This window comes from Anomaloglossus baeobatrachus, chromosome 10, assembly GCF_048569485.1.
Source record: "Anomaloglossus baeobatrachus isolate aAnoBae1 chromosome 10, aAnoBae1.hap1, whole genome shotgun sequence".
Lineage (NCBI taxonomy): Eukaryota > Metazoa > Chordata > Amphibia > Anura > Aromobatidae > Anomaloglossus > Anomaloglossus baeobatrachus.
Window position 1 is genome coordinate 8,589,369 of NC_134362.1, and position 9,455 is coordinate 8,598,823.

At 56.8% G+C, this 9,455-nt stretch overlaps 1 protein-coding gene across 2 annotated transcripts in view; it reads left to right on the plus strand.

Annotated features, from left to right (window-relative positions):
• ZNF143 (zinc finger protein 143) overlaps positions 1 to 9,223 on the plus strand; it is a 38,511-nt gene extending 29,288 nt beyond the window's left edge. For both annotated transcript variants that reach the window (XM_075325343.1, XM_075325341.1), the window contains exons 12-15: positions 1,410 to 1,637; positions 6,382 to 6,509; positions 6,627 to 6,773; positions 7,849 to 9,223. In XM_075325343.1, coding sequence (XP_075181458.1) covers positions 1,410 to 1,637; positions 6,382 to 6,509; positions 6,627 to 6,773; positions 7,849 to 7,932 — 587 coding nt within the window. In that variant the 3' untranslated portion in view covers positions 7,933 to 9,223. The remainder of the gene's footprint in view (positions 1 to 1,409; positions 1,638 to 6,381; positions 6,510 to 6,626; positions 6,774 to 7,848) is intronic.
• The last annotated feature ends 232 nt before the right edge of the window (positions 9,224 to 9,455 follow it).

The window sequence follows — 9,455 nt, forward strand, 5'->3', positions numbered from 1 at the left end:
TGCTCCTGATGACCCTTCCTTCTGTGTCTGCTCCTGATGACCCTTCTTTCTGTCTCTGCTCCTGATGGCCCTCCCTTCCGTTTGTGCTCCTGATGACCCTTCTTTCTGTCTCTGCTCCTGATGACCGTACCTTCCGTCTGTGCTCCTGATGACCCTGCCTTCCGTCTGTGCTCCTGATGACCCTGCCTTCCGTCTGTGCTCCTGATGACCCTGCCTTCCGTCTGTGCTCCTGATGACCCTGCCTTCCGTCTGTGCTCCTGATGATCCTGCCTTCCGTCTGTGCTCCTGATGACCCTGCCTTCCGTCTCTGCTCCAGATGACCCTTCTTTCTGTCTGTGCTCCCGATGACCCTTCCTTCTGTCTCTGCTCCTGATGACCGTATCTTCCGTCTCTGCTCCTGATGACCCTTCCTTCCGTCTGTGCTCCTGATGACCCTTCCTTCTGTCTCTGCTCCTGATGGCTCTTCTTTCTGTCTCTGCTCCTGATGACCCTTCTTTCTGTCTCTGCTCCTGATGACCCTTCTTTCTGTCTCTGCTCTTGATGACCCTTCCTTCCGTCTGTGCTCCTGATGACCCTTCCTTCCGTCTGTGCTCCTGATGACCCTTCCTTCCGTCTGTGCTCCTGATGACCCTTCCTTCCGTCTGTGCTCCTGATGACCCTTCCTTCTGTCTCTGCTCCTGATGACCCTTCCTTCTGTCTCTGCTCCTGATGACCCTTCCTTCTGTCTCTGCTCCTGATGACCCTTCCTTCTGTCTCTGCTCCTGATGACCCTTCTTTCCGTCTCTGCTCCTGATGACCCTTCCTTCTGTCTCTGCTCCTGATGACCCTTCCTTCTGTCTCTGCTCCTGATGACCCTTCCTTCTGTCTCTGCTCCTGATGACCCTTCCTTCTGTCTCTGCTCCTGATGACCCTTCCTTCTGTCTCTGCTCCTGATGACCCTTCCTTCTGTCTCTGCTCCTGATGACCCTTCCTTCTGTCTCTGATCCTGATGACCCTTCCTTCTGTCTCTGCTCCTGATGACCCTTCCTTCTGTCTCTGCTCCTGATGACCCTTCCTTCCGTCTCTGCTCCTGATGACCCTTCCTTCTGTCTCTGCTCCTGATGACCCTTTCTTCCGTCTGTGCTCCTGATGACCCTTCCTTCTGTCTCTGCTCCTGATGACCCTTCCTTCTGTCTCTGCTCCTGATGACCCTTCCTTCTGTCTCTGCTCCTGATGACCCTTCCTTCTGTCTGTGCTCCTGATGACCCTTCCTTCTGTCTGTGCTCCTGATGACCCTTCCTTCTGTCTCTGCTCCTGATGACCCTTCCTTCTGTCTCTGCTCCTGATGACCCTTCCTTCTGTCTCTGCTCCTGATGACCCTTTCTTCCGTTTGTGCTCCTGATGACCCTTCCTTCTGTCTCTGCGGTCAGGGGAGAAGCCTTACGTGTGCACGGTGCCGGGATGTGACAAGCGTTTCACGGAGTACTCCAGTCTGTACAAGCACCACGTGGTTCACACTCACTCGAAGCCGTACAACTGTAACCACTGCGGCAAAACATACAAGCAGATCTCCACGCTCGCCATGCACAAGAAGACGGCGCACAATGACACGGAGCCCATCGAGGAGGACCAGGAAGGCTTCTACGTCCCGCAGCCACGTATGTATCCGCATGGATTTCCCCATTGTTGCGTCCCTGGGCCACGTTACCAGAGGAGCTGCCGCCTGTTCGGAGGAGGCTCGTGGCACGGTTCCATCGGTCACGGACTAATGACGTGGTCCTGACAGTGTTTTTTTTGTCATATGTTGTTACTGCGTGTGTCTGTATCTCCCTGTCCTGATACATTGTAACAAAGCACCCGGACAGGAGAGATGGTGCTGCTGACACTCCGTATTCTGCAGCAGGTGTGCTAGGAGTCTGTATTCTGCGGCCCCCGGTGTGTGAGCTGCAGCGCTGCCCCTCGGGTGCTGGTCGCTCGCGCAGCTGGCGGTTGGTTTGTCATCGATACCTGCAGCACCGCAGAGCGTCCGTTGACTCTGCACAATGCTCGCGCACACACAAGCGATCTGTTTGCCCAGGACACCTGGCGAGCGCTGATTTGGGCAGGTGCCAGGCCACAGCACCGCAGCTTCACAATGGAGCTAGCGAGCGGCCGTTGGGTCGACGGCCTACCTGGCACAAAATCAACACTGGCGTGGGGAGGGGGCGCCCCATTCATACATTCCTCCCGGTCACATCCGCTGATCTGGAACAGCTGCCGACCCCCCCAATCTGCGGCTCTGCTGCTCCCATTGTTTGTGCGCTGACAGCCAGAACTTGTCCCGCTGCAAAAGATAAATGTGAGCCGCGGCGGAGACCCGAGACTAGAATAATGTCCGGACGGCGCCTTCTAGGATCTGCGCCCCGCGCTGCGGTGACCGGTGTCCTGACAATTGCAGTATCTCTGCTTACTGTACGGAAAAATCTAATCTATACATTGTACCTGCACTGCTACATCGCCTCTAGTTTACGCCTCGCTCCCTGAGCTCGCCTCTAGTTTACACTGAGCTCCCTAAGCTCGCCTCTAGTTTACACCTCCCTCCCTGAGGTCGCCTCTAGTTTACACCTCCCTCCCTGAGGTCGCCTCTAGTTTACACCTCCCTCCCTGAGGTCGCCTCTAGTTTACACCTCCCTCCCTGAGCTCACCTCTAGTTTACACCTCGCTCCCTGAGCTCGCCTGTAGTTTACGCCTCGCTCCCTGAGCTCGCCTGTAGTTTACGCCTCGCTCCCTGAGCTCGCCTCTAGTTTACTCCTCGCTCCCTGAGCTCACCTCTAGTTTACACCTCGCTCCCTGAGCTCGCCTCTAGTTTACACCTCGCTCCCTGAGCTCGCCTCTAGTTTACACCTCGCTCCCTGAGCTCGCCTCTAGTTTACACTGAGCTCCCTGAGCTCGCCTCTAGTTTACACCTCCCTCCCTGAGCTCGCCTCTAGTTTACACCTCCCTCCCTGAGCTCGCCTCTAGTTTACACCTCGCTCCCTGAGCTCGCCTCTAGTTTACACCTCGCTCCCTGAGCTCGCCTCTAGTTTACACTGAGCTCCCTGAGCTCGCCTCTAGTTTACACCTCGCCCCCTGAGCTCGCCCCTAGTTTACACCTCGCTCCCTGAGCTCGCCTCTAGTTTACACCTCGCTCCCTGAGCTCGCCTGTAGTTTACGCCTCGCTCCCTGAGGTCGCCTCTAGTTTACGCCTCGCTCCCTAAGCTCGCCTCTAGTTTACACCTCGCTCCCTGAGCTTGCATGTAGTTTACGCCTCGCTCCCTGAGCTCGCCTGTAGTTTACACCTCGCTCCCTGAGCTCGCCTCTAGTTTACACCTCGCTCCCTGAGCTCGCCTGTAGTTTACGCCTCGCTCCCTGAGGTCGCCTCTAGTTTACGCCTCGCTCCCTGAGCTCTCCTCTAGTTTACACCTCGCTGCCTGAGCTCGCCTGTAGTTTACGCCTCGCTCCCTGAGCTCGCCTGTAGTTTACACCTCGCTCCCTGAGCTCACCTCTAGTTTACACCTCGCTCCCTGAGCTCGCCTCTAGTTTACACTGAGCTCCCTGAGCTCGCCTCTAGTTTACACCTCGCTCCCTGAGCTCGCCCCTAGTTTACACCTCGCTCCCTGAGCTCGCCTGTAGTTTACGCCTCGCTCCCTGAGGTCGCCTCTAGTTTACGCCTCGCTTCCTAAGCTCGCCTCTAGTTTACACCTCGCTCCCTGAGCTTGCATGTAGTTTACGCCTCGCTCCCTGAGCTCGCCCCTAGTTTACACCTCGCTCCCTGAGCTCGCCTGTAGTTTACGCCTCGCTCCCTGAGGTCGCCTCTAGTTTACACCTCGCTCCCTGAGCTCGCCTCTAGTTTACACCTCGCTCCCTGAGCTTGCATGTAGTTTACGCCTCGCTCCCTGAGCTCACCTCTAGTTTACACTGAGCTCCCTGAGCTCGCCTCTAGTTTACACCTCGCTCCCTGAGCTCGCCTCTAGTTTACACCTCGCTCCCTGAGCTCGCCTCTAGTTTACACCTCGCTCCCTGAGCTCGCCTCTAGTTTACACCTCGCTTCCTGAGCTCGCCTCTAGTTTACACCTCCCTCACTGAGGTCGCCTCTAGTTTACGCCTCGCTCCCTGAGCTCGCCTGTAGTTTACGCCTCGCTCCCTGAGCTCTCCTCTAGTTTACACCTCGCTGCCTGAGCTCGCCTGTAGTTTACGCCTCGCTCCCTGAACTCGCCTGTAGTTTACGCCTCGCTCCCTGAGCTCGCCTGTAGTTTACGCCTCGCTCCCTGAGGTCGCCTCTAGTTTACGCTTCGCTCTCTGAGGTCGCCTGTAGTTTACGCCTCGCTCTCTGAGGTCGCCTGTAGTTTACGCCTCGCTCACTGAGGTCGCCTGTAGTTTACGCCTCGCTCTCTGAGGTCGCCTGTAGTTTACGCCTCGCTCACTGAGGTCGCCTCTAGTTTACGCCTCGCTCACTGAGGTCGCCTGTAGTTTACGCCTCGCTCACTGAGGTCGTCTGTAGTTTACGCCTCGCTCCCTGAGGTCGCCTCTAGTTTACGCCTCGCTCACTGAGGTCGCCTGTAGTTTACGCCTCGCTCACTGAGGTCGCCTGTAGTTTACGCCTCGCTCTCTGAGGTCGCCTGTAGTTTACGCCTCGCTCACTGAGGTCGCCTGTAGTTTACGCCTCGCTCACTGAGGTCGCCTGTAGTTTACGCCTCGCTCACTGAGGTCGCCTGTAGTTTACGCCTCGCTCACTGAGGTCGCCTGTAGTTTACGCCTCGCTCCCTGAGGTCGCCTGTAGTTTACGCCTCGCTCCCTGAGGTCGCCTGTAGTTTACGCCTCGCTCCCTGAGGTCGCCTCTAGTTTACGCCTCGCTCCCTGAGCTCGCCTCTAGTTTACGCCTCGCTCCCTGAGCTCGCCTCTAGTTTACGCCTTGCTCCCTGAGGTCGCCTCTAGTTTACGCCTCGCTCACTGATGTCGCCTCTAGTTTACGCCTCGCTCCCTGAGGTCGCCTCTAGTTTACGCCTCGCTCTCTGAGGTCGCCTGTAGTTTACGCCTCGCTCACTGAGGTCGCCTGTAGTTTACGCCTCGCTCACTGAGGTCGCCTGTAGTTTACGCCTCGCTCACTGAGGTCGCCTGTAGTTTACGCCTCGCTCCCTGAGGTCGCCTGTAGTTTACGCCTCGCTCCCTCCGGTCCTTATCTCTACATTGGTGTTTGCAGACTGATTCGCTGTGTACACGGAGCCTCCATTGTGCGGCGTCTTCTGCGCTCTCAGGACACTCGCTTTATTGCACGTCGGGTTAATATTTAACCGCTGCTCATTCTCTTGTCTGTGATTGTGGAGGATTCTCCCAGACGCCGAGAAATAAACTGTGACCTGAATCCTGCAGATAATGGATAATGTGTTACAGGAGGCAGGTAACGAGCGCCAACAAATGCTGCGCCCCTGAGGATGAATGTGGGGAAGGGGCTGCGCCGAGCTCAGGACCCTCTAATGCAAATCAGAGGGTGAACTGATCCCACTGCATGGAGTCACTGCTGCACCCCCTGCATAACACAGCTTGTGCTATGATGAGCAGAATAGTGAGTGCAGCTCTGGAGTATAATACAGGAGGTAACTCAGGATCAGTAATGTAATGTATGTACACAGTGACTGCACCAGCAGAATAGTGAGTGCAGCTCTGGAGTATAATACAGGAGGTAACTCAGGATCAGTAATGTAATGTATGTACACAGTGACTGCACCAGCAGAATAGTGAGTGCAGCTCTGGAGTATAATACAGGAGGTAACTCAGGATCAGTAATGTAATGTATGTCCACAGTGACTGCACCAGCAGAATAGTGAGTGCAGCTCTGGAGTATAATACAGGAGGTAACTCAGGATCAGTAATGTAATGTATGTCCACAGTGACTGCACCAGCAGAATAGTGAGTGCAGCTCTGGGGTATAATACAGGAGGTAACTCAGGATCAGTAATGTAATGTATGTCCACAGTGACTGCACCAGCAGAATAGTGAGTGCAGCTCTGGAGGATACTACAGGAGGTAACTCAGGATCAGTAATGTAATGTATGTACACAGTGACTGCACCAGCAGAATAGTGAGTGCAGCTCTGGAGTATAATACAGGAGGTAACTCAGGATCAGTAATGTAATGTATGTACACAGTGACTGCACCAGCAGAATAGTGAGTGCAGCTCTGGGGTATAATACAGGAGGTAACTCAGGATCAGTAATGTATGTCCACAGTGACTGCACCAGCAGAATAGTGAGTGCAGCTCTGGAGGATAATACAGGAGGTAACGCCGTGTCAGTGATGTTCGTAGTCGCGGATTAGACTTTTATGTCCCTTGCTTTTCTTTATAAAGCCCGTTGTCCTCGTTTATTTTTCCTCTGTTCCTTGTAGCTGAAGACATCCTGAAGAACTCGCAGATCACGTATGTGACGGGGGTGGAGGGTGAGGACGGGTTACCGGCAGCGGTGGCGCAGTCAGGGCAGCAGCTGGCGCTGATCGCGCAGGACGGCACCCAGCACGTAAGTGATTAGCAGAGATCGGTCATACATATTTGCCGCTTCTCGTCTTTCCTCCACCTCGGGGGGGCTGCGGTCTCTTCTGGGCCCCCCCCCCCATCGTCTGCGCTCTCTTTACAGGTGGCTATAGTGGCGCAAGATCTGTCGGCTTTCCATGCGGCCACCACGGAACTGGCGCAGCAGCAGCACGGTCACCATCTGGTCACCACAGAGAGCCGGCCGGTCACACTGCTGGCCACATCCAACGGGACGCAGATTGCAGTGACGGTAGGAGGCTTATTGTTATTCTGGGGGTCTCTGGGGGGCAGCGGCCCCTTAACTCATGTGTGAAGACCCCGGTTTGTGGACCACCTCTCCACACTGGTGTATGTGATGGCTGGCTGCTGTCCTGGGGTCTGCGGGGGTCCTCGTCTCTCCATGCTGTCCGGGGGTCTGCGGGGGTCCTCGTCTCTCCATGCTGTCCTGGGGTCTGCGGGGGTCCTCGTCTCTCCATGCTGTCCGGGGGTCTGCGGGGGTCCTCGTCTCTCCATGCTGTCCCGGGGTCTGCGGGGGTCCTCGTCTCTCCATGCTGTCCGGGGGTCTGCGGGGGTCCTCGTCTCTCCATGCTGTCCCGGGGTCTGCGGGGGTCCTCGTCTCTCCATGCTGTCTGGGGGTCTGCGGGGGTCCTCGTCTCTCCATGCTGTCCCGGGGTCTGCTATGGTCCTCGTCTCTCCATGCTGTCCCGGGGTCTGCGGGGGTCCTCGTCTCTCCATGCTGTCCGGGGGTCTGCGGGGGTCCTAGTCTCTCCATGCTGTCCCGGGGTCTGCTATGGTCCTCGTCTCTCCATGCTGTCCCGGGGTCTGCGGGGGTCCTCGTCTCTCCATGCTGTCCCGGGGTCTGCTATGGTCCTCGTCTCTCCACGCTGTCCCGGGGTCTGCTATGGTCCTCGTCTCTCCACGCTGTCCGGGGGTCTGCGGGGGTCCTCGTCTCTCCACGCTGTCCGGGGGTCTGCAGGGGTCCTCGTCTCTCCATGCTGTCCCGGGGTCTGCAGGGGTCCTCGTCTCTCAATGCTGTCCCGGGGTCTGCGGGGGGTCCTCGTCTCTCCATGCTGTCCCGGGGTCTGCGGGGGTCTTCGTCTCTCCATGCTGTCCTGGGGTCTGCGGGGGTCCTCATCTCTCCATGCTGTCCCGGGGTCTGCGGGGGTCCTCATCTCTCCATGCTGTCCCGGGGTCTGCGGGGGGTCCTCGTCTCTCCATATTGTCCCGGGGACTGCGGGGGTCCTCGTCTCTCCATGCTGTCCCGGGGTCTGCGGGGGTCTTCGTCTCTCCGGTGGACCATATAATGTTTGTTTTCTCACGGTCAGCTTGGCGAGCAGCAATCCTTGGAAGAAGCGATCAGGATAGCCTCGCGGATACAGCAAGGCGAGTCTCCCGGGATGGATGAATAGCAGCCGCCATCTTGCTTCCTCGCCTTCACGCTCTTGATCCGGACCGGATGTAGAAATCTTATTCCAGGACTCGTGCGACATTGGACATTTTCCGGGGGCCGAGAGAACGTTCCGGTTGCATTTCAGTTGCGCCCCCGACTCCTCCTCGCCGCCGGAGGTCACGTTATTATTTGCGCTCCGGCCGCTTTGTACTTTTTGTAAATAGAGATTGTTAATGCTGAGAGTAATACTATTTTATCTGTGCTGCAAATCACGTACAAAATCCTCCCCCGCCATAAAGGGACCGAGGCTGCGCACCATGCCACCGCCGACATTCTGCGCACGATGCCACCGCCGACATTCTGCGCACGATGCCACCGCCGACATTCTGCGCACGATGCCACCGCCGACATTCTGCGCACGATGCCACCGCCGACATTCTGCGCACCATGCCACCGCCGACATTCTGCGCACGATGCGAGGGAACCGGACGCAGACCCGGAGTGCGGCCGATCATCAGGAAACTGAGGAACCGATTTGTCTAGTTTGAAGCCACAGACGTGAGATATTTATTCACAGAGATCCTGCAGCGATGAGGTCACTGATTGGCTGCAGCGGTTAGGTAAAGAATCAATCGGTGACCTCAGTGGTGGCGACTGCCAGGTGCATGTTGCATGTGACGTTGTCCCTCCAGGATCTGGCAACTTAATGGGGGGGGTAATGGTTAAAAAAGCAGCTTTGTAACGCAGGGATTTTTAATTCCAAGTGGCCGCTTGTTGCCTAGGTTACCGGCCTCCTCTGCAGGCTGTGGCTAGTGTCCTAGGCAAACAACGCAGCACTTACAAGATCACTTCCGCCAGTGAGCGCTGCTCTGAAGCTGATGCTTCTCCTCCGATGCCGCAGCGGTACATAGAGCAGCATAGGAGCGCGCACAATCCAGGCCGCTGTCAATCATCAGGAGTGCGCCCCCCGCCCAGGAGGCAGACGAGCAGCGCGCCCCCGCAGAGAGGAGACCCCACAACCCCTCTCGGGTGGCGCTGCAGATGAAGATCTCACGTCTGTGGTTTTATGACAATGAGTCGGATGGAGAAGTCTCGGATGAGCTTTGGTTGTGACATTTCCGTACGGACGTCTCGGTGTGGCCCCGGGTCGCTCCGCCGGGGCCCGAGAATCTATGAGATGACACAATAAAGCGCTGTCCTCGGCCGATGCTGAACTCTTTATTTATATTTCTGTCATGTTGGCGGTCGGGGGAGGGGACACGTCTCGCTCTTCCGTTTATTTATAAGCACTGATTTTATTTGTACAGCGAAGCAATAAACATTTTGCTTTCTCTTTTTTAAAAACAAAAAGCTTTTTGTTCTGTGATTTGTGCGGCGGCTGCTGCTCTGGTGCTCCGACCGACGAGCTCCAACCCCGACCGACGAGCTCCGACCCCGACCGACGAGCTCCGACCCCGGCCGACGAGCTCCGACCCCGGCCGACGAGCTCCGACCCCGGCCGACGAGCTCAGACCCCGGCCGACGAGCTCTGACCCTATCCGC